General features: G+C 47.5%; 1 protein-coding gene across 5 annotated transcripts in view; it reads left to right on the top strand.

Annotated features, from left to right (window-relative positions):
• ano4 (anoctamin 4) overlaps positions 1-24,787 on the top strand; it is a 79,420-nt gene that overhangs the window by 14,926 nt on the left and 39,707 nt on the right. For 3 of the 5 annotated variants that reach the window (XM_033037891.1, XM_033037895.1, XM_033037890.1), the window contains exons 3-8: positions 3,063-3,308; positions 12,956-13,147; positions 18,933-19,069; positions 20,257-20,415; positions 21,787-21,887; positions 23,506-23,550. In XM_033037891.1, coding sequence (XP_032893782.1) covers positions 3,063-3,308; positions 12,956-13,147; positions 18,933-19,069; positions 20,257-20,415; positions 21,787-21,887; positions 23,506-23,550 — 880 coding nt within the window. The remainder of the gene's footprint in view (positions 1-3,062; positions 3,309-12,955; positions 13,148-18,932; positions 19,070-20,256; positions 20,416-21,786; positions 21,888-23,505; positions 23,551-24,787) is intronic. The other 2 variants (XM_033037893.1, XM_033037892.1) reach the window with 1 other exon arrangement.

The raw sequence follows: 24,787 nt of genomic DNA, 5'->3' as shown, positions 1-24,787 counted from the left end.
GAACTCAAGTAATTTAATCTGATAAATTTAATGAAGGCAATAAACGCATAAAATGAACCAATTTATTTTTGGCCATTTCTTGGAAAATAATTAAACAAATGAAGTTTGCAATTTAAAACTATTCTCCAGAGTTCTCCTCCCCTGGTTATTGGGTTACACAACATCTCCTGCCTTTGACTCAGATTAAAAGCATACAATGAATTTCCATTTCAGTGACGCTTTCAATAGGTATTGAGTTCGGTTGTTAGGGACAACTTCTATCCTCAATCAATTTAGCTCCATGAAACTCGGCAGTGAATAAACGCAGAAGAAACTTTGAATATGATGAGCATTTGACGGCACTGGGCCTGTACTCGCTAAAGTTTAGAAGGATGAGGGGCATCCTCATTGAAACTTATCGAATAGTGAAAGGCTTTGATGGAGTGGATGTGGAGAGGATGTTTCCACTAGTGGGAGAGTCTAGGACTAGAGGTCATAGCCTCAGAATTAAAGGATGTTCCTTCACAAAGGAGATGAGGAGGAATTTATTTAGTCCAAGGTTGGTGAATCTGTGGAATTCTTTGGCACAGAAGGCTGTGGAGATCGTCAATGGATATTTTTAAGGCACAAATAGATAGATTCTTGATTAGTACGGGTGTTATCGGTTATGGGGAGAAGGCAGGAGAATGGGGTTAGGAGGGAGAGATAAATCAGCCATGATTGAATGGTGGAGTAGACTTGATGGGCCGAATGGCCTAATTCTGCTCCTATCACATATGACCTTATGACATTATAGAAACATAGAAAATGAAACATAGAAAATAGGTGTAGGAGGAGGCCATTCGGCCCTTCGAGCCAGCACCGCCATTCATTGTGATCATGGCTGATCGTCCCCTATCAATAACCCGCGCCTGCCTTCTCCCCATATCCCTTGACTCCACTAGCCCCTAGAGCTCTATCTAACTCTCTCTTAAATCCATCCAGTGATTTGGCCTCCACTGCCCTCTGTGGCAGGGAATTCCATAAATTCACAACTCTCTGGGTGAAAAAGATTTTTCTCACCTCTGTCTTAAATGACCTCCCCTTTATTCTAAGACCTTATAATTTATGATGTGATGGGGATACTAAGATTTGAGGACAGTTTCTTCTGAGCTGTTACCTGGAAACTGAACCATCCTATCACGAGCTGGAGAGCAGTCCTGAGCTAGCATCTACCTCATTGGAGTTACCTAACTGGGCTCATCCTATTTGCCTGCGTTTGGCCACATCCCTGCAAACCTTTATTATCCATGTACTGTCCTCGTGCATCGGAAAGCGCGCGGGACAGTTGAAACGTCTTGGGCGGAAGATACAAAGGCAATGTGAGGGAGAATGTTTTGATACAGAGAGAACAGTTTACTATCTGTTGGGGGCGGAATCAAGGATTACAGAAGAAAACTGGGCATGTATTTGAAAGGGGCTACGTTTCCAAGCCAAGGGAAGGATTGGGAGGTTTGGAATAGATGGAATTGTTCCTCTGGGGCTTGCTCAGTCAGGTAGTTTGGTCGAGTTGGGCCAAAGGGCCTACTTCCATGCTGTACAGCTGCATGCCTATGAGAAGCAAAGGAGATATTCTGATCCATGTTCTAAGTAAATAACAAACAAGGACAGGAGCTGGCCAAGCATCTCATTGAACCAATGTAGACTAGATAGACCTAATGTCTCCCTTCAGTGCAATATTTCACTTCAACTTGGTCAGCATGAACAAGGTGGGCTGAAGGGCCTGTTTCCCTCTGTACAACTCTATGATTCTTTGCAGTGGCAACTAAAGGCAAACAATCAATACAAAACACAAAGTGCTGGAGTAACTCAGCAGGCCAGGTAATTTGGTCAGCATGGAGGAGATGGGCCGAAGGGCCTGTTTCCATGCAATGCAGCTCCATAACACTGAGAAGTCAGAGTCACATAACCATACAGCATGGAAACAGGCCTTTCGGCCCGACTTGCCCATACAAATGTTCCTCCAGCATTTTGTATCTTTTGTTATAGTGCAATTAATATGTGCTTTGTCCACAACTCCCTCCCCGGAAGAATGAATGGTATAAAAAAAAAATTACCTTCTAAAAAGAACCAGTTAACCCGATTAATTTTTCCCCAAGTGTTTGCTCCAGTTATCCTGAAGCAATTTATTTTGTTTAATCGATGTTGTTGCTCGGAGCCTTTCTGATATTCCCGCTCCTTTTGGGCTCGTTGCTCGTGTTATTTATGAGGCAGTGGAATGAAAATCTTATGACGTTGGATTGGATACATGTTTAAAAGGAACTTCAACACTCAATACCCAAAAATGAAATCAATAGTGAATTAAATGTTTATGGGACTTGTATCCAGGGAGGGTTTAGAAACAGAATGGAGGGATTAGAATGTTGAGAAGAAATTACCAGTGGGAAGAATCCGAGGTGGGTGGCTTTTGAAACCAAAGAGAGGGGAGTAAACTAGAGAGGGGAGATGAGAGGCAATGAGGTGGGATTGGCACCAAGTATAGAACGGTCGGATATATAGAGATGCATTTGAGAGCGTAGGTGTGAGACATTGATTGAGATGAAAGAGAGGGGGAACAACAGAGGGAGAGGGAGAGAGGCTGTAGTGGGGAGAGGGAAAAGGAGGTGTAATGAGAGAGAAAGAGAGACGGGGTGTCGGAAAGAGAGAAAGAAAAAGAGAGGGGAAATGAGTGAGAGAGAGAGAGAGAGGTAGAAAACAAGTGAAAGAGAGAGAATGAAAGAGAAAGAGAGAGGTGAAAGAGAAAATGAGAGAGGGAGAGAGAACGAGAGAGAGAGAGAACGAGAGAGAGAAAAAGCGAGAGACACAGAGAAGGGAGAGAGAGGAAAGAGAGAGAGGGGGATGATTGGGTTAACGTATGATGAGTGTTTGACGGCACTGGGCCTATGCTCGCACGAGTTTAGATGGGGGAACGCCCAGTAAAGTCAGATGAAATATAGTCCGAGGGTCTCCACTGAGGTAGGTCGTAGCTCGGGACAGCGCTCTAGTGATGGTAGTGGTCCAGTGGTTATGAACAGTGTTCACTTTCTCTTGCTCCCCCTTCACAGGTTTTGATGCTGGAGGACAGCTAGCTCACGGCCTCTCTGGATGCTCAGTGCCCCCCTCTCAAGATGGGGCCCTGTCCCCTCATCAACGCCAGTACCCACACCCGGACTTCAGGCTGCCTCTCTCCAAGGTCTTCACCTCACAGCTTGACTTCTCAGCAGCCGCCTCTTGCCCAGCCTCCATCTCCATCACCCCTGTGCCTTCCTACTGCAGCAGCAGCCAGGAAACCCTCAGTCAGGAAACTGAAGGTAGGACCCCTGCCGCATACTCCGCTCAGTTAAGTTCATTGCCACGTGTCCCGGGGTATAGTGAAAAGCTTTTGTTGCATGCTAACCTGTCAGCAGAAAGACAATACCTGATTACAATCAAGCCATTTACAGTGTATAGATACACGATAAGGGAATAACGTTTAGTGCAAGATAAAGCCAGTAAAGTCCGATCAATAATCACCTTGTTCGGCCCCTGTGACACTAATCTTGCGTCTGAAGAAGGTCTGTTTGTCCTCGCATTTTGTCAGCATCTCCCAAACCTACAAGGAGACACAAAAAGACACAAAGTGCTGGAGTAACCCAGCGGGTCAGGTAGCATCTCTGGAGAACATGGATAGGTGACGTTCCGGGTCGGTAAGTATAGATGGAGTCGGTGATGGGGAGGCTGGTCTGTGTGATGGACTGGGCTACACCCACAATTCTGCAAGACCCATTCACTATAACCATTCCACAATTCTATCTACATGGAGGCAGACACAGGAATGCTTATGAATCAGTCAAGAATGTTCACTTTCCTAGCCTGCTCCTGATCCACTACTCCACCAATCTACCAGAGAACAATCCCCTCCCTACAACATCCCCCCCCCCCCTCCCCCCTCTTCCCCATCCCCATCCCCGTCACCAAGATAAATCCAAGCCCTCTCACTGTTCCTTCGTCTTTTGCTCTATATCCTTCGCACTTCCCTCTTTGGAACAGCCCTCTTTGCAAACAGGAGACAGATACCTTCTTGTAAGGTCCACGGATTGAGTGCTCGGGGGAACTAGCACTGAAGCGATAGCACAGTGGCACAGCGGTAGAATTGCTACCTCACTGCGAAGGAGGCCCCGGTTCCATCCTGATATTTTGTGATGTACTGAGTTTGCATGTTTTCCCTGTGACTACGTGGGTTTTCTCCGGGTGCTCCGGTTTCCTTCCACATTCTAAAGACACGCAGGTTCATAGGTTAATTGTCCTCCGTAAATTGTCCATAGTGTTTAGTGTGGGACTTTCAAAAAACCTTTGACAAGGTCCCACACAAGAGATTAGTGTGCAAAATTACAAGCACATGGTAATTTTGGGGGCAGGGTATTGACATGGATAGATAGGGCAGACAGGAAGCAAAGAGTAGGAATTAACAGGTCCTTTTCAGAATGGCAGGCAGTGACTAGTGGGGTGGGGGAGGGAGATGTAGGGTGGGGGAGTGTGTAGGGGAGGGTGGTTGTAGGGGAGGGGAGGTGTAGGGGAGGGGGGTGTGGGAGGGGGGTGTGTGGGATCTCCAGGACCCCGCTCCGGACTCACTTAGCTGCTCCCATCCCCAACGCCTGTCGCATTCACAGGTCCCACCCGCGAACACAGCCCGCCCCCGCCCGCGAACACAGCCCGCCCCGTCCATGAACACAGCCTGCCCCTGCTCGCGGAACACCACCCACACTCCGCTGCTTCAGGTTTATTCTTGGCAGCTACTGGATGGGCGGCTTCTGGAGGGGTGGCTTCTGGACATGCTCACGGACTCAGCCCCGCCTCCGGGTTTTATTCTCCAGCGGGTGCCGGAAGGGGCGTTAACTTCATGGTGACTGACAGGCGAAAAGACCAATCTGCTGATCTCACGATTTTTTAAACCTTCATAACTTTTGTAAAATTCCACCGATCGGAACACAACATGGTGCGCGTGGAGCAGAGGAGAACGGTGAGTAAGGTGGCGAAAAACCCTAACGATCTAGCGTGCTGTTTTTGCGCAAATTTAAAAACAACACAGACGGGAAGTGGTCAAGATGAGAGTTTTAGTAAAAGTATAGATAAAATGCTTAAAGGATGGGACAGGCTAGATGCAGGAAAAATGTTCCCGATGTTGGGGAGTCCAGAACCAGGGGTCACAGTTTGAGAATAATGGGAAAAACTTTTGCACCCAGAGATTTGTGAATCTGTAGAATTCTCTGCCACAGTGGAGGCCAATTGACTGAATGTGCTCAAGAGAGGGTTAGATGTAGCTCTGAGGGCTAAGGGAATCAAGGGATATGGGGAAAAAACAGGAACGGGGTACTGATTTTAGATGGTCAGCCATGATCATATTGAATGGCGGTGCAAGCTCGAAGGGCCGAATAGCCTACTCCTGCATCTATTTTTCTATGTTTCTATGTAACTAGTGTGAACGGGTGATCGCGTGGACTAACTAGGCCGAAGGGCTTGTTTCCACGCTGCATCTCCAAAACAAAAAGCTAAAATCTGATTCCAGGGGCAGATCAACCATGATCATATTGAATGGAGGGATAGGCTTGAGGGGCTGAGCGGCCACCGCCTGTTATTAGTTTCTCGTGTATCCTTGTATCAATGTACGGTCACATTACCTCTGTGGGATTAATCCTGTGGACTTCATTAAGAGCGTACGTCCTAATGAGCTGAGTTTCCAAGAGTTAGCATCAATAGTCTCAACAGAATATCACCAGGACATGCTCAATTATTTAGCTCACTGGAAGCAGTGCAACTTTTCAATCACATGTTCATTTAGTTTTAGTTTTAGCGATCGATGACCATTGATCACCCATTCACACGGGTTCTCTGTTATCCTACTTTCTCATCCACTCCCCATATGCCAGGGGCAATTTACAGAACCCAATTTCTTACAAAGGGTGGTGGGTGTATGGAACGAGCTGCTGGAAGAGGTAGTTCAGGCAGGTAATATCGCAATGCTTTAGAAACATTTAGACAGTACATGGATAGGACAGGCTTAGAGGGATATGGGCCAAACACAGGCAGGTCCGACTAGTGTAGATGGGACGGGGTGCCCGACAGAGTCAACGGAGCCTGGGTCTGCGGAGCCCGTGGCAGGGGCCTGGGTCGGAGCCACTGAAGTGTCCGGAGAGGACCCGGCAGTAATAGTAGAGAGGTCGGTGCAGCAGTCTATGACGGCGCCGACCAACGGACGAGGACGGACACGTGGGAGCGAGGACACCGCCGCTGGGTGAAGAAACAAAGGAGTACCCAGCATGGGGGGATCGACGTGAGGGAGGGGGAAGAACAATGGAGCACCCGGCATGAGGGGGACTGCCGTGAGGGAGGTGGAAGATGGGGGGGAGGGGAAACAAAGGGAGACCTGGCGCGGATACTTTGTAACTTTGTACGTGCCCTTTCTGTGACGACTATTTGCATACCTTGGGAATGCATGCAAAGAATTTCACTGTGACTTGTCACATGTGACAATAAAGTATTCATTCATGCACTCAAAAAAACATCTGAATCTGGAAGTGTGTGTGTTGTTTTCACACTTTAGTAGAGGGATATGGACCATGTTCAGGTAGGTGGTAGAATTAGGTAGGTAGGTGTCAGGGTTTATCGGGAGAAAGCAGGAGAATGAGGTTGTGATGGAAAGATAGATCAGCCATGGTTGAATGACAGAGTAGACGATGGGCCGAATGGCCTAATTCTACTCCTATCCCTTACGAATGTATTAGTTTAACTCTGCATCATGTTCAGCACAGAGATTGTGGGCCGAAGGGCCTGCTCCTGTGCTGTACCGTTCTATGTTTGTGTTTGGAGACATCAAATACCAATTGACATATTGATGAAGCACTGATCTACCCTCTTGTTAATCCATTGACATATCATGCTCCGGCACTTTGGACATTGAATGGGTTGAAGAAGGTTAAACCCCAATTGGCCAAGTGTCGGAGGTGATCTTAATTTGTGAGAAGGTTGTTGTCCAATATTTCACAATAGATTTATTCACAAATGGATGGTGCTTTCCTGCAGAGATCAGGTTTCTGCTGTGTGGAAGGGCAGTGAGCTCTGAGAGTGACAGCAGCTGAAACCATTGGCACCGATTCAGCGAAAGGGAAACCATTCCTTCCACCAGTGAGTGTTGCTGCGTTCATATCATAATGTGTAGGTCAGCACTGCCCAAGGTACAAGTCCAAGCAAACCCAACAATTCTTGGTAGACAAAATTGCTGGAGAAACTCAGCGGGTGCAGCAGCATCTATGGAGCGATGGAAATAGGCAACGTTTCGGGCCAAAACCCTTCTTTCACCAATTCACCAATTTCCGGTAGCCCTTGCTGTCTCCTCCCCTTCTCAGCTCTCCCTCAGCCCTTGGGCTCCTCCTCTTCCTTTTTCCTTTTTCTTTTCTTCTCCCCATCCCTCCGCCCCCCCCCCTCCCCCACCCTACATCAGTCTGAAGAAGGGTTTTGGCCCGAAACGTTGCCTATTTCCTTTGCTCCATAGATGCTGCTGCACCCGCTGAGTTTCTCCAGCACTTTTGTCTACCTTCGATTTTCCAGCATCTGCAGTTCCTTCTTAAACCCAACAATTCTTGGCTCAGTTAAGCATTCCTTTAAACAAGAGAATACTTGCAGACTGGGATATAACTAAACCAGAGCCCACAAAATGTAAAGGAAGGAACTGCAGATTCTGGTTTGTATCAAAGATAGACACACAGTGCTGGAGTAATCCAGCGGGTCAGGCAGCATCTCTGGAGAAAAGGAACAGGTGACATTTCGGGTCGGGTCCCTTCTTCAGAACCAGAGCCCAAGTGGTAAGCAATAAATAGATTGGAGACACAAGAAACTGCAGATGCTGGAATCTGGAGAAAAAACACAATGTGCTGGAGGAACTCGGGATCAGGCAGCATCTGAGTGATGAATGGACAGGTGACTTTTCAGGCTGGGACCCTTTTTCAAACTGATGGATTAGAAGGGGAAGAAAGCTGGAAAAGAGAGGTGGGAGCTTGGAGGGGGTCGGTGGTTGTTACCTAAAATTGGAGAATCCAATGTTCATACCTTTGGTTTGTAAGCTGCCCAAGCGGAATTTGAGGTGTTCGGTCCTGCGTGTGGCCTCACTCTGGCCATGGAGTGGGGGGGGGGGGGGGGGGGCTGGTTCTGACAAGAAAGGTCAGTAATGGAAGGGGAAGGGGAGTCAGCAACCTGGAGATCCAACAGGACCAAGTGGAACAAGCGCAATTGTCTCTCCTCGGTCTTGCTGATGTCATCTGGGGCACCAAATACAGATGTTTTAGCAGAGCAGGTTTCCACATCCTATCTGCACAGCCTGGCAAGTGATAGGTGGATACAGCTGTGCTGGGGTGGGGGGGGGGATGAGTTCCTCCAGCACTCTGTGCTTTACATCCTGCGTCTTAAATGCATTTACAATGCACCTCTGCAAAACAATCTTTAAATTATTGGCGGAAGGCAGAAACTTTTAAATCCCAGCTCTCTTCGTGCATATTCTAATGCAAAAAGGAATCGACCATCGCTGATTACTATCTCCCCCCCTCCCCCCCCCCCCTGCATCTCCAAATTCGTTCATCTAATCGAACATTGTGATCAGGATAATCCCCCCCTCCCCTCCTCTTCCCAGCACTGACAACTTCCAGCAGGGCTATCAATTAATTGGTCGTGCCAAAAAAAGACCTCATTCCCTCCTCCCCCCTCCCCACCGAGTTGATCTTGCAAGGATCTCCGGCACATAGTTGCACACATAGAAGATATCCTGGTGCATTGCAGCGCTTGCAGGCTCCGGGCGACACCGAATCGTTACCAAGCAAGAGCGTGTGAGACACTCTTCCATTGTTGAGTATATCGTGACGTTTTTACAACCGGCTTGGTTTGTGCAGTAATGTTCTAACAATGTTATACCAAGCCGACGGCTCGATGCTGTAATTTATATTACACTGTCGCGGGATCCGGACCCAGCGTTTGAATTTTGCATCGGTTGGCAAGGCGAGAATGTATTACATGAATGTATAAATATGATTATGTTTTAAAAAAAAAAATCAGATTAATTTTAAGCATTTTGGTGCATTGACTTTACAAATGCTAATTGGTTGATTAGTCTACATTTGTAATCTGATGTTTCAGACGGTTGTAATTAGGGATGTCATTAAACTGGAAAGGGTGCAGAGATTCCCCAGGATGTTGCTACCTGGACTTCAGTTGCAGGGGGAGGTGGGATAGGCTGGGACTTTTTTCTTTGGAGTGCAGGAGGCAGACGGGTGACCTTATTGAGGTTTACAAGATCGTGAGGGTCATGGGTAAAGTGAACGCTCACAGTCTTTTTCCCCAGGGTAGAGGATTCTAAAACTAGAGGGCACGACTTAAGGTGAGAGGGGAGAGATTTAAGAGGGACCTCACGGGCATTTTTTTTCACTCAGAGGGTAGTCCGTATCTGGAACGAGCTGCTTGAGGAAGCTATTGAAGCTGTTCCAATTATGTCTATTTTAAAAGGCATTTGGACAGATATATGGATAGGAAGGGTTTAGAAGGTTTAGTGGACTAGTCCAGTATGCCACCTTGGTCCTCATGGACAATGTGGGCTGTAGGGCCTGGTTCTCTGTTGTTCAGCTCTGACTCCATTGATTCTATGACTCTGTGTTCCTGGAACGTAAAGATTACTGGGCTATTTAAGTTATTTAAAAAGAGCTGATTGATGAAGCTGGGAGAATTTCTGTTGTTTGGCAAACCTGAGGTTGGGGGACAATCCTGGTTTTGGCAAGGAAACCAGCCAGGGCTACCACTGCAGGGTGCTCGATTGTCAAACTGCCTTGGAAAACAGTTGTTTCTCAGTCAATTGTAGATTTTTAAATCTGTAGGTTGGTTGATGAAAGGCGAGGACCACAGGTTGGACCGTGTCTCGTTCTATTGCGGGCTGAATGGCCTTCGCCTGCCTCTGGCTGAAACATAAAGGTGATAGGTTTGATGAATTTCACTGCAATGCTGTGATGTATTTATTGGAAGGGAAACTTTAAAGAAGGTGGCTGGTCAAGTGAGCTCGCCATCAAGGACCACATGCGCAGGTGCAAAGGGACTTGGGAGTGCTGGTGCAGGATTTGCAAATGGTTAATTTGCAAGTCAAATCAGTAGTAAGGAAGGTAAATGCAACGCTAGCATTTATTTTGAAAGGACTAGAATACAAAAACAGGGATTTAGTGCTGAGACATTATAAGGCACTGGTCAAACTGCATTTGGAGTATTGTAAGCAGTTTTGTGCACCATATCTGAGGAAGGAGGTTGGAGAGGGTCCAGAGGAGGTTTACGAGAATTATCTCAGGAATGTGATGAGAGTTCAACATAGGATGAGCGTTTGATGGCTCTAGGCCTGTACTCGCTGGAATTTAGAAGGATGAGGAGGGACCTCATTGAAACCTACCAAATAGTGAAAGGTCTGGATAGAATGGATGTGGAGAGGATGTTTCCACTAGCGGGAGAGTCTAGGACCAGAGGCCATAGCCTCAGAATAAAAGGACGTACTTTTTAAAAAGGAGACAAGGAGGAATTTATGTAGTCAAAGGGTGATGAATCTGTGGAATTCTTCTTGGTTCTTGGTTACTTGGTCCTCCAAAATATTCCAACTGGAATTTAAACTGGAGGTGGTGAAGGGAGGGAAACTTTATTGCGTGGAATTCTGTGCCACAGAAGGCTGTGGAGGCCGTCAATTGATATTTTTTGTCAGATTCTTGATTAGTACGGGTGTCAGAGCTTATGGAGAGAAAGCAGGAGAATGGGGTTGAGAGGGAAAGATTGATCAGCCATGATTGAATGGCAGAGTAGACTTGATGGGCTGAATGGCCTAGTTGTTCTCCATTGACCATGCCAATCAACAAAATTTGATTAATGCACAGTCATCATTTGTAAAGAAGAAATAAGGAACTGCAGATGCTGGTTAACAGAAGAAGACACAAAGTACTGGAGTAACTCAGTGGGTCGGGCAGGCAGCATCTCTGGCGAACGTCGATAGGCTATGTTTCGGGTCTGAAGAACAGTCTCGATCTGAAACGTCACCTACCCATGTTCTCCAGAGACGCTGCCTGACCTGCTGAGTTACTCCAACACAGTGTATCTTCTTTCAATTGTAAAGGTTGCTATTGTACTGAGGCTGGATGGTGGGGTGCAGATGACTGACCCACCCATTAGAGCCACCCCTAGCTGTAAGGTCTGTCAGCTGGCCTGATCTTGAATCCTCCTGCAGGCAGAGACGGAGGCTTGTCTGCCACTGCCTGCAAAGATGTCACCAAGAGTCAAGAGAAGAGTGACACAAAATGCTGGAGTGACTTGGTGGGACAGGCAGCATCTCTGGATAGAAGCCCCACTTCAGACCCGACCCTGGTCGCAACCCGAAACGTCACCCATTCCTTCTATCCAGAGATGCTGCTCTGGCCCGCTGAGTTACTCCGGCATTTCTTTTGTATCGTCGATGTAAACCAGCATCTGCAGTTCCTTCCTACACATCAAGAGAAGAGTGTTTAAATGCCATATATACTAGCATGGGAGCACTGAAATTGTTCATGTGCTGAAGGGTCACTATGGCTAGTTGTTACAGAGGTATACAACATGGAAGCAGTCATTTTGGCCCACCTTGCTCATACTGTGGTAGATTGGCCATTTGCCAATAGTGCCCTCCCCGCCCTCCCCCCCCCCCCCCCCCATTGCCTGTATCCTCCTATCACTTGCCAGGCATTGCCCTGCCCCACCTCTTTGTCCGTCCCCCCCCCCCTTCAGTCTGCAGAAGGGTCCCGACCCAACATGTCATCTGTCCATTCCCTCCACTGCTGCTGCCTGACCCGCTAAGTTTCTCCAGCACCTTGTGCTTTGCTCAAGATTCCAGCATCCGCAGTCTTGGTGTCTCCAGAACGCTCGGCTCTGAGTGGAGTGTGGCGTTTGGAGCCGTGATTTGGGTTGTAACGGATCTCCCGCCCACGTACGGTAAAGCCTGGCTTCCCCCCGCCACTGTGAGACCACGACTGGCCTTGCCCCTCCTATCCATCTATTGCCCCTCCTCACCCTGTGACGTAATGTCTCACTGAGGCCGTTCACCATCTTTAGCTTTGATATCTGACTTTTATTAAAGGCCATTTAATAAGTTGGTGGGCAGTAATGAGCAACATTAATGCTGAGTCAGCCTGTGGCTGTAACTCGAGCGTGGGTGTCCTGAAAAATAAATTGAATTCTGTTTATGCAGCGTTCTCTGAATAATCTTTAATGGTGTCATTAAATTGGAAAGCGAGCAGAAGAGATTCACCAGGATTTAACCTGGGTTTGCGGGCTCGAGTTACGTTGGATCAGCTGAGGCATTTTGCATTGGAACGTAGTAGGCTGAGGGTTGATCTTATTGAGGTGTACAAGATCATGAGGGCCGTGGATCAAATTAACGTTCACAGTCTTTTTCCCAGGGTGGAGGATTCTAAAACTAGAGGGGGTAAGCTTAAAAACACAGTGTCCAGCATCTGGTCTTTGTAGTCAGTTACGAGGGATGTTTTGAGAGTGAGACCACCTTGTGCGTGGAGGGGTGTACTATGCCTCCACTCCCTGCCTCACAACAAGTCTGCCACAACCCCATCACTCGCTCGTAATTAATATTTATTCATAAGCAAAGCACAAAGTGCTGGAAGAACTTAGCAGGTCAGGCAGCATTTATGGAGGGAATGGACAGACAACGTTTTGCGTCCAAACCCACATCAGTCTGAAGAAGGGTCCAGACCCAAAACGTCATCTGTCCATTCCCTCCACAGATGCTGCCCGACCTGCTGCGTTCCTCCAGCACTTTGTCTTTTGCTCAAGATTCCAGCATCTGCAGTTTATTCTGTCTGCATTCATTCGTAACCACTGTTTCTCTCGACGTTCCGTCGGACCGAGCCAAAGTAATGTGCGTGCTTTCTTCCAGGAATGAGCGTACCCATTCATGGGACAGAAAACTGTGTTCAGGTTTATCATCGAAGAATCGTATCTAGCTATCAACGCAACCTTCGCTTATACAAGAACTCTGCGCTGTCTCCTGTCTCCAGCTCTGTGACCCTCGACAGCTCCTCAATGGCTTCGATTGAGTGTATGGTCAATAACCAACCTCCGTGCCCAGGTCAGTGTGTGGGACTGCTGTGTAGAGTGGCCTCTGAGATGAGGTGTCTCGGCTCTAGGGTCGGGCTGGAGAGGGTGGGACTACGTGGGAGAACGGTGCTAGAGCGGCAACAGTGGTGCAACGGTAGAGTTGCTGCCTCTCAGTGATCCAGGTTCGATCCTGGCTACGGGTGCCGCCTGTATGAAGAGTGCATGTTCTCCCTGTGACCACGTGGAGGCCAAGTCAATGGATATATTTAAGGTGGAGATGGGCCCATATCCCTCTAACACCTGTCCTATCAATGTACCTGTCCAAGTGATGTCAATGAAGATCAGGATAACACCGGCTCAGACCAATGCCTGATGCCGGCGGTCTAAAGGAAGGTCCCGACTCGAAGCATCACCTATTCCTTTTCTCCATTGATGCTTCCTGATCCGCTGAGTTAATCCAGCATTTTGTGTCTATCTTTGATGTAAACCAGCACCTACAGTTCCTTCTACACAAGCCCAGTAACATTTGCGGCACCTCTCTGTGCATGTAATGGAATTGTTGATGGGTTTATGTTTGTGAGTGTAGAGACTGCTTGGGAGTGTTCACCAAATTGAGTGCTTCATCAGGCATCTTGCTACCTTCACTATACCTTTGTCTGCTCCCCTGAAGTATAGCACAGGAGGTCCTCGTCTTCATGAGCCCAGGGCGGCACGGTGGCGCAGCGGTAGAGTTGCTGCCTTACAGCGCCAGAAACCCAGGTTCGATCCCGACCTCTGGTGCTTGTCTGTACGGAGTAGGTATGTTCTCCCCATGAGCTGCGTGGGATTTCTCCGGGAAGCTCCGGTTTCCTCCCACACTCCAAAGACGTACAGGTTTGTAGGTTAATTGACTTGGTATAAATGCAAATTGTCCCTAGTGTTTGTGTGCGGGGATCACTGGCTGGCACGGACCCGGTGGGCCGAACTGCCTGTTTCCGCGCTGTATCTCTAATCTAAACTAAGCCGATGACATTGCTCCGGATACCTCCTTGAATCATGGAATCTTTCCATAATTTGATTGCCCTTTTTATTTTTCACAGTGAGATGACAAGTCTAATAATGAGATTGTTTCAGCTGCCTTGGTGAAGTAAACACATTGCATGGTCTTCATCAAATTCTCAGCTAAACATTTCAGGATATTAAGAGTCGTGTTTGTATTAAACAACCTTGGTTTATATCCAAAAAAACAGAACTTCACTTTGCTTTTCACACAGAGGGTGGTGGGTGTATGGAACAAGCTGCCAGAGGAGGTAGTTAAGGGAAGTCCATTCATAACATTTAACAGGCTTTTGGACAGGTACATGGATAGGATGGGATTATTAGAGGGATATGGGCCAAAAGCAGGCAGATGGGACGAGTGTAGATGGGACATGTTGGTTTGAAGGGCTCTCTGCGTGCTGTTCCGGAGGAGGATCTGTTGCACTGTTCATGGTATGCCTTGACAGGAGACGAGAAAGGGCTTCTCACTGAATCGCTGAATAAACCATTAAACTTGCAGGGTTGCTGAGATTGCTGAGTGATCATGTGGGTTTCCTCTGGGTGCTCCGGTTTCCTCCCACGGGTTTGTAGGTTAATTGCCCTCTGTAAATTGACGCTGGTGTGTAGGGAGTGGGTGTGCAAGTGGGATAACATGGAACTAGTGTGAATGGGTGATTTATGGTCGGCCTGGGCTGAAGGGCCTGTTTCCATGTTGTATCTTTTTTTTTTTTTAAGTGCAAACTCCACCCAGACGGTCCCCGAGGTCAGAATTGAACACTGGTTGCTCTGAGGCAGCAGAAACTGAGTATAGAGATACAGCAAGGAAACGGGCTGTTCGGCCCACTGTGTAGACACCAACTAGCGATCCCCGTACACTAGTTCAATCCTCCACACTTGGGACAATTTACAGAACCCAATTAACCTACAAACCTATATGTCTTTGGAATGTGGGAGGAAACTGGAGCACCTGGAGAAAACCCACATGGTCACAGGGAGAACGTACAAACTTCATACAGACAGCACCCATAGTCAGGACCGAACCCATCTCTGGCGCTGTGAGACAGCACCTCTACCGCTGCACGACTGTGCCACCCCTGATGCATCCTGATTATCTGGCAATTAAAAAAATCATCAAATGCCATCGATGATGTTAATAAGGTACCAGGGACATTGTAGATGCTTTATCTGTAACCTCCTGCAGCCCTCGGTATTAGAGGTTGTCCATTTATTTAGCCTGGATTGGAAAGGTTGCACACACATTTGTAAAACAGCATCTGCATTCCTTGTTTCCACCTTGGAGAGTTTGCAGTTGTGAGTGCATCTGTGTATGGCTGGTAATTGAATCCTTCTCTCCAGGGTATCTGGCACTGTGCCACCGCCTCTCCCCGCTGCATGGAGTTGTCACGGTGGCAACATCACGCCTTTGATCTAAAATGTCTGTCGGTGTAAACGTTTTGAAGATGTGTTAATATGCTGTTCCAGTTTGCTTCATTTCATTGAAGTACAGAACACACAAATTGGTCAAACAAAAGATGAGTTTGAAGGAGACTGCAGAGAGAGGTGGTTGCTGCCTGGCCCATCACAGGTACTGACCTTCCCACCAACGAAGGGATCTACAGGAGGCATTGCCTCAAAAAGGCAGCCGGCATCATCAAAGACCCACACCACCTTAGCAATGTTCTCATCTCACTGCTACCATCGGGGAGAAGGTACAGGAGTCTGGGAACTGTGACCACCTGGTTAGAGAACAGCTTCTTCCCAGCAACCATCAGGCTTTTGAACACTGCACAACACTAACCTCAGCAACTGTGGTCTTCTATAGGCTGTGTCTTTGGTTACACTATGGACTTTGGTTTTGCACTATTATGGTTACTTACTATTACAGTTATTAATTGATTGCATTATTGATTATTATTGTTTTATTGCATGTACAGGACTGTTAAGCTGCAGTAAATAAGAATTTAATTGTTTCATTGTCGTTACATACGGCAATCAAACAATCTTGACTTCCTCTTCAGCTGTGCAGTGAGGTGCATTGCTGAGAGTAATTAACTGGCTGGATTTAAAGCTAGTTCAGAGCTGTTCTATGCTGGTGTTCATTCCCGAAGTGGTTCTGTGTTATAGTTTGGCCCCGTTTCCAGAATTTCTCCTTGGGATAACAATGCTTATTAGTTCTTATATCTGCCAGCCACTCCTGGTGCCAGCAACTCCTGGTGCCAACCACTCCTGGTACTGGAACCATCCCAGTCGTCGACCGCAGGAGATGCGGCAGAAACATCAGAGCAACCCGTTTGTAGATTCTTTGCTTTTTTTTCCTTCAAAAACAGGTTTCTCGTTACAGTTATCACCATTGCTGCGTTCGTCACTTTGAAATGCCACAATTGCAGGAAGCCTCTCAGCCCATCCAGTCTGTGCTGGCTCCTGGTTGAATCCCACGCTCCAGAACCCTGCATATTATTCTCCCACATGTCCGTACAATTCTCTCTTTGGAGGGAATTCCCTCTATGAAGCGTTTTCCCCTCCAGTCTCCACCATCCTTGCTGGCTGTGCCATCCAGATCAGAGCCACTCTTGGCAAAAATATTTCTCTTTTCTTTATTCTGGTCGGTTCCGTCCCCAAGTATAAGTCCATGACCCCTGACTGTGAATGGGGACAGCTTCTATCCGCTTAATCCATCTAAAGCAGCCATTGACAAATGTACTTTCCATCATTGTGTGGGTTGGTATTTGGTGAACTATTGGTTTGAAATATATAATACTTTAAATTAAGGATTTTTGATTATCACTGTCCACAGCTTGGGCAAAGTGACCTTTGCATACAGTTTCCCATGAGATGGGGGTGATAGAACATGGGACAGTACAGCACAAGAACAGGCCCTTCAGCCCATGATGGCCCTGCAGAACATGATAGAAAGTTAAACTGATCTCCTCTCCCTGCACATGATCTATATGCCTCCATTCCCTGCAAATCCATGTCACTATTTGGAAGTCCCTGCAATGCCACTGTTATATCTGCCTCCATCACCATCCCTGGCAGCGTGTTCTGGGCACCCACCAGTCACTGTAAAAAAAAAAGTTCCGCACATCTTTAAACATTTCCCCTCTCACCTTAAAACCATGCCCTCCAGTCGTTGACATTTCCACCTTGGGGAAAGAGGTTCTGACTATCTACCCTATCTCTGCCTCATAATTTTATATGCTTCCATCAGGTCTCCTCTCAGCTTCTGACGCTCTCGAGAAAATGATTCAAGCATGTTCAGCTTCTTCTTGTAGCTAATGTCCTCTAATCCAGGCAGCATTCTGAAAAGCTTCTTCTACCTTAATCCTATGCTCTCTACTTTTAGATTCCCCTACCCTGGGACAAAGAATGTCATTGTACAGTAGTAACGAGGAACTGCAGGTGCTGCTTTACCAAGGAATGACATGATGCTGGAGTAACTGAACGAGTCAGGCAGCATTTCTCGAGAACATGAATAGGTGATTTAGTTGAGATTAGAGGTACTGTGTGGAAACAGGCCCTTCGGCCCACCGAGTCCGTGCTGACCAGCGATCCCTGCACACTAACACTATCCTACATACACTAGGGACAATTTACATTTATACCAAGCAAATTAACCTACAAACCTGTATGTTTTTGGAGTGTGGGAGCAAACCGGAGCAGGTCACGTGGAGAACGTACAAACTCCATACAGACAAGCCACCCATAGTCAGGATCGAACCTGGATCTCCGGCACTGTAAGGCAGCAACTCTACCTCTGCGCCACCATGCCACCCTGGGCTCATGAAGACCAGGACATCCCGTGCCATATTTCAGGGGAGCAGACAAAGCCAATTTATAATTGGCATTTATTCCAAGCCAATTGGTGTACAAACCTGTATATCTTTGGAGTATGGGAGGAAACCGGAGTTTCCCAGAGAAAACCCATGCAGGTCACGGGGAGAACGTACAAACTCTGTGCAGGCAAGCACCAGAGGTCGGGACCAAACCCGGGTCTCTGCCAATGTAAGGCAGCAACTCTACTTCTGTGCTGCCCTTTTAAAAAATGTTTTAAAATTTTATTTTTAAACAATGTCTTAATCAGGTTGTACAAAAATATGGTTTAAATATTTTTCCAACACCCTCATTTTGTTAGGATTTTCGTATACCCTCTGTTTTGGGTCTGGACCGATCAACAAAAGTACAGAAAGTAAGGTGGATTTGTAACAACACTTAAACAGAAATCAAACTGACTCTTGAGGTCTGAAGAAGGGTCTCGACTCGAAACATCACCCATTCCTTCTCTCCAGAGATGCTGCCTGTCCGACTGAATTACTCCAGTACTTTGCGTTTTGCACAGGATCTGCAGTTCATGGTATCCGTTAATTAGAAATGATGGCTCAATCCATTCATCAAAAGATGTAGGCAGAAACTGCAGATGCTGGTTTATACTGGGGATAGACACAAAGTGCTGGAGTAACTTGGCAGGTCAGACAGCGTCCATGGGGAACATGGATAGGTGATGTTTCTGGTCTGAAGAAGAGTTCCGACTCCAAACGTCACCTGTTCCTTTTCTCCAGAGATGCTGCCTGACCCGCTGAGTTGCTCCAGCATTTTATCTATCATCCGTTTATCTAAAGGTTGAATACATCTAATTGTGGGTCTTGCACTTTGGCAACTTTCACGGAGTATTTAAAGCCTTGCTATGTTGTGGCGCGGGGTTGTCTGTACACAGAGTCTGGAGCATCGTTCTTGCTTTATGCTCCCTCCCCCTCCTGTCCTCTCTTCTCTGGACCCTCACTCTCATCCCTCCTTTGTTGCAGTGGCTCGAGACGTTAATGTTTACCTGGGAGATTCCGAAGGCAGGGATAGTCCTTCGAAAGACGACGACTCTCTTCTTCACCCCGGCAGTTATACCAGTGCCTCTGGCAATGCCAGCGGGCTGGAGTTGGGCAGTGAGGTGAGGGGACTTCAGCTCTCGATGAGGACGCATGTATCCAATAATGTTTAGATGCCAGCAACGTGAGCTCACTGGGAACTGCGGACGGCCCTTGCTACCGAGTGTAAATGTTATCATGTTCCGTAGAGATGTGGGGTCTGTTGGGTGCTGGGTTGTGTAGAATGGGCATGACTGGTTGTGGGTGGGAGCCATGAAGACACTTTCGTTTTATTGGAGATACTAGAGGCAGATAAAGAAAACATTGACTTTTCCAATTTCAGGTGACAGCCCACCCTTCTCATCTAACCTCTTCCCAGATCCCACCCCACCCCACTGACCTCGCGTAGATCTTCCCGCTCTCCCTGCTCCCATCTCCTACTACCTATTCCCACTCCTCATCTCCCACTCCTCACATCCCTCTCTACTTCCTCCTGGTTCTACATTTCACTCCCCATCTACCCTACCCCTCACTGCAGCAGAGCCAGCAGCATCTCTACAGATGCAGAACATCATGAGGGGAATAGACAGGGTGAATGGACTGAAACTTTTACCCCGGGAAGGGGAATATTAAGAGCCAGAGGACGTAGGTTTAAGATGAGTGTGGCAAGATTTAATAGGAACCTGCGTGGCAACCTTTTCACTCGATGGGTATATGGAATGAGCTGCCGGAGAAGTTGGTTGAGGCAGGTACAACAACAACATTTGAACAACATTTAGGCAGGTACATTAACAGGAAAGGTTTAGAGGAATGTGGGTGAACCGGAGTCAGAAATTACGTCAAATCAGGCGACTCAAACATAATTTCACTGCGTTTTGGAAATGTGATTGGAAAGTGCTATTGAGCACAGATGGTACATGGACGAGTTAGATAGAGCTCTTGGGGCTAGTGGAAGCAAGGGATATGGGGAGAAGGCAGGCTCGGGTTATTGATTGGGAATGATCACAATGACTCGAAGGGCCGAATGGCCTCCTCCTGCACCTATTTTCTATGTTTCTATGAGTTGGGCCAAAGGGCCTGTTTCCATACCGTATGACTCCATATCGGGTGTCCTGGATGAAAAGGAGAACTTTACAGGCAATGGGGAGCGAGCAAGGGGAGGGGAACTGACTGGGCAGATGTCTCGAAGCGCTAGCATAGACACGATGGGCCGACTGGCACCCGCTGTGCTGTAGAACTGTGCGCACTCACGTGTTTTGTTCCCCTGCAGGTTGCTGCCAATGAGAATAAAGGGAAAGGCATGTTCTTCAGAGACGGCAAGTGTCATATTGACTACATCATGGTCTACAGGAAGTCCAGTTTACACATGGGGAAGCGGGAGATGTTTGAGAGGAATCTGCGGGCGGAAGGGCTGCAGATTGAGAAGGAGGTAGGTTGGCAGTCTCCATCGGCATCCCATCTCTCCAACGTCTTGTACTTGATTGTTGATCGGTCAGCCCGGGCCAAACGCCGATGCCTGGAGACTCCAGGAACTTCTCGGAGTCCTCTGGTCCCCTTTGGTTCTGGCGCCATAGTCATCGCTGGATCTCCTGTGTCAATCAGCCGTGGGAAACGCATCTGTTTGGATGCATGCATTGGATCTAGCATAAGGCAGCTGCAGGAAGAAGAGGAGGTCACCTTGTCTATTCCCCTGGTAGACAAAAATGCTGGAGAAACTCAGCGGGTGCAGCAGCATCTATGGAGCGAAGGAAATAGTCAACGTTTCGGGCCGAAACCCTTGGGTTTCGGCCCGAAACGTTGCCTATTTCCTTTGCTCCATAGATGCTGCTGCACCCGCTGAGGTCCTCCAGCATTTTTGTCTACCTTCGATTTTCCAGCATCTGCAGTTCCTTCTTAAACAGCTATCTATTCCCCTCATGATTTTTATACACCTCTGTAAGATCACCCTTCATCCTCCGGCGCTCCAAGGAATAAAGTCCTTGCCTGCCCAACTTCTCCCTGTAGCTCATGCCCTCAAATCCTGGCAACATCTTCGTAAATCTTCTCGGCGTTATACATTGTCAAAGCCTCCTGGCACAGCTGGTAGTGCTGCTGCCTCACAGCATGATCCTGACCTTGGGTGCTGTCTGTGTGGAGGTTGCATGTTCTCTCTGTGACTACCTGGGTTTACTCTGGGTGTTCTGTAGGGTCACAGTTTACGGATAAAGGGGAAATCTTTTAGGACTGAGCTGAGAAAAACATTTTTTACACAGAGCGTGGTGAATCTCTGGAATTCTCTGCCACAGAATGTAGTTGAGGCCAGTTCATTGTCTATATTTAAGAGGGAGTTAGATGTGGCCCTTGTGGCTAAAGGGATCGGGGGGGTATGGAGAGAAAGCAGGTACAGGATACTGAGTTGGATGATCAGCCTTGATCATATTGAATGGCGGTGCAGGCTCGAAGGGCCGAATGGCCTACTCCTGCACCTATTTTCTATGTTTTTATGTTTGCTCCCACATCCCAAAGGTTTGTAGGTTGACGGGCCTCTGTAAATTCCCCCTTGTGTGTAGGCCGTGGATGAGAAAGTGGGATAACGTGGAACTAGTGTGAACGGATAATTGCTGGTCAGCGTGGAATCGATGGGCCGAAGGGGCCTGTTTCCATGCTGAAACCCTGAAACTAACCATTCCCCATAGAGAATAATGAGGAGCTTTTGTGAAGCAATGTGCAAGTTACTAACAAGAGATGATTGTATATTTTAGATGAAGCATTATTCAAAATCTCATTCAATACATTTTTCCCATGTCCTTTATTTTTGCAGGCATCATTAACCAATGATGATATAATATTTGTGAAGTTACATGCCCCGTGGGGGGTTCTTTGTAAATACGCAGAATTAATGAATGTACGGATGCCCTTCAGGTAAGCTACAGTCGGCTTTCCCCCTCACTATCTGTTGGTGGTTTTATTTCTGTACTTTTGACCCGGACATAATGTGAGAGTGATTTTGGGGCAGCTGCTACCTGTGGGGAGCGGTGTTGGGAATGTCCATTTGGTGCTCCAGGTCCCACAGGTCAAGTGCCGCTCCCTCCGTGTGTGCCGGCCTTCCCCCTTTCCAGCCCCGCAGTAGTTTGACCTTTCCCAGTTGCATTCCACCCGAGGAAATATTACACTGAGACAATGCATTAAACAACTCGTTTAGAGAGGAGTCCCAGAACATTGGAGGGTTAGAGAAGATGCAGTAACTGACCAATTGATTTGATACAGATCTTCCTGGTCAAGGTGTGAGGAATTATTTTGGAGCAGGTGACGTTTCAAATGCTCGAAGGAATCAACAGGTGAAGGATACCAATGTGCATGTTGTTCGTTGCCCTATTTGTCACCATCTCTCCTGTATCAATCTCTCGATAATCTGAAGGAAGGTTATCTGGGTCTGAAGAAGGGTTTTGGCCCGAAACGTCGCCTATTTCCTTCGCTCCATAGATGCTGCTGCACCCGCTGAGTTTCTCCAGTATTTTTGTGTACCTTCGATCTTCCAGCATCTGCAGTTCCTTCTTGAACACACCAATAATCTGAAGGAGCTCTTTCAAAAAAAAAAACCAAAAAAAAAAAAACCTCCACTGTTTGCTCCTGATCAGCAGGTCACTCCCACGTTTGGGTCGATGCCTGTTCTTTGGGGCCAGCCAAAGCTGGCAGTGGGCCTTGTCTTGTTCTCAAAAAGATGCAATGTTCTCTGTCCTGGTCACTCGCTCTGGCCAAACCCCACCACATCCCTTTGAAATCGAAACCGAAAATGCAGGAAACACTCGGCAGGTCGGTCAGCATCTGTGGATAGAGAAGCTTTTGTTTTAACATCCAGGATCCTGGACCCTTGTTGGAAATTCCATCGAATGATCTAGGACCTAAAACAACAACAGTTTCCCTTTCCACGGACGCTGCCTGACCAGCTGGGTGTTGAGAGTGCCTGATTATCACAAGTACCATCAATGGAACTCTGCAATTCTCGCTTACTGCAGCTGAACAGCCACATTAGCACACAGATAATATATAATGATAAGAGATACAATAAATTACTGATCAGTAGTACTGGGTAGTATTAAAGTGCGTAGTGCGTTCAAAGACACAGTCCACGGAAGATCACACTTGCTGAGGTTAGTGTTGTGCAGTGTTCAAGAGCCTGATGGCTGCTGGGAGCAAGCTGTTCTTGAACCTAGTAAATGATTCATGTATGTTTGATTTTATTTCGGGTGCTCAGCATCTGCAGTTTTTTAAAATTTCTATCTCTTTTAAACGTGGAGCACTGGAAAGGTGATGTGAATGATAAAGGTGCGTTAATGTTGGTGAGCTGTGTGCTGGTCTCCTCTGTTCCTGTGTCTTGTTGAGCTGTTTTGTGTTTGATCTGTTAACCTCTCCTTTTAGTCTTTCTTCTCTACCTCTTGCAGGCTTATATCTTCAATCTCCCTTTCCTTCCTTGCTAGTTCATACTGTAACTGACGATGGGTTTTCTTCTCGACTGGCTTCATTTTTGCTGTTCTTCCAGGAGAAAAATCTATTACCTGCATCGGCGCTACAAGCTCCTGAGCAGGTTGGTGCCTCCAAGCATTGCCTCAACCCAGCTCTGCATGAACTGCCGGCATGCCCCTCTCTCCTCTCAGAGTCGACGAGCTGTACAGTACGGAAACTGGCCATTTGGCCCACCTTGTCCATGCCAACCAACTCAGCATACTGGGCTAAATGTAGACAACGAACTGCAGATGCTGGTTTATACCAAAGATAGACACAAGTGCTGGAGTAACTTAGCAGGTCAAACAGCATCTCTGGAGAAAAAGGACGGTTGACTAGTTGATTAGTATGGGTGTCAGGTTTAGGAGGGAAAGATAGATCAACCATGATAGAATGGCAGAGTGCGAATTGATGGGCCGAATGACCTAATTCTGCTCCTGTCACTTTAAAGGGCCTGTCCCACGAGCATGCGGCAAGTGCGACCGAAGTGACTCCATGCGGCAAGCGCTACCTAACGTGGTCGCTTGAGCCATACGGCCTCGCGGGGCCGGTCCCACTTCGATCGCCGGAGCCGTATGGAGCTGGTCCTGACATCGCGCGGGGCTCCGAAAACCTGACCGTGTTCAAAAATTCCGTGCGGCAACGGCCTGCCGGCCCGCAGCCGCCTCGACGCCGTACGTCACGCGCGAACTTCCCACGGACTTCGCTCGCACTTCATGTCACTCACTCGACCTCCGCGCGACCCCCGCTTCTGGTTAGGTCGCACTTGCCGCATGGAGTCGCTTGGGTCGCGCTTGCCATATGGAGTCGCATGCTCGTGGGACAGGCCCTTTTTGAACTTATGACGTTTTCGGCTGGAACCCTTCTTCATACTGAAAGTCAGTCTGAAGTAGGGTCCCAACCCAAAATGTCACCCATCTTTTTTTTTTTCTCCAGAGATGGTGCCTGCCCACTCACTGTTACTCCAGCACTTTGTGTCTATCTTTGACATGCTAGGCCCCCAAACACTTCTTACCCATATATCTATCCAAATATCTTTAAAAAGTCATAATTATATCCATCTCCATAGCTTACACTGGCAGCTCATTCCAGAAACAGACTACCCTCTGAGCGGAAAGTTGTCCCTGAGATTCCTCTTAAATCTCTCTCCTCTCACCTTAAACCCATGCCCTCTAGTTTTAGAAAGCTCTACCCTTTGAGAAAGACTGCGAGCGTTCACTGTATACATGCCCCTCATGATCATTTAGGCCACCTCTCAGCCTCTTACTCACCAAAGTCCCAGCCAATCCCTATAACTCAAGCCCGTAACATCCTTCTGC

The sequence above is a fragment of the Amblyraja radiata genome, chromosome 19 (assembly GCF_010909765.2).
Source record: "Amblyraja radiata isolate CabotCenter1 chromosome 19, sAmbRad1.1.pri, whole genome shotgun sequence".
Lineage (NCBI taxonomy): Eukaryota > Metazoa > Chordata > Chondrichthyes > Rajiformes > Rajidae > Amblyraja > Amblyraja radiata.
The sequence above is the reverse complement of the archived record's forward strand: the minus strand, read 5'-3'. Positions and strand labels throughout refer to the sequence as shown.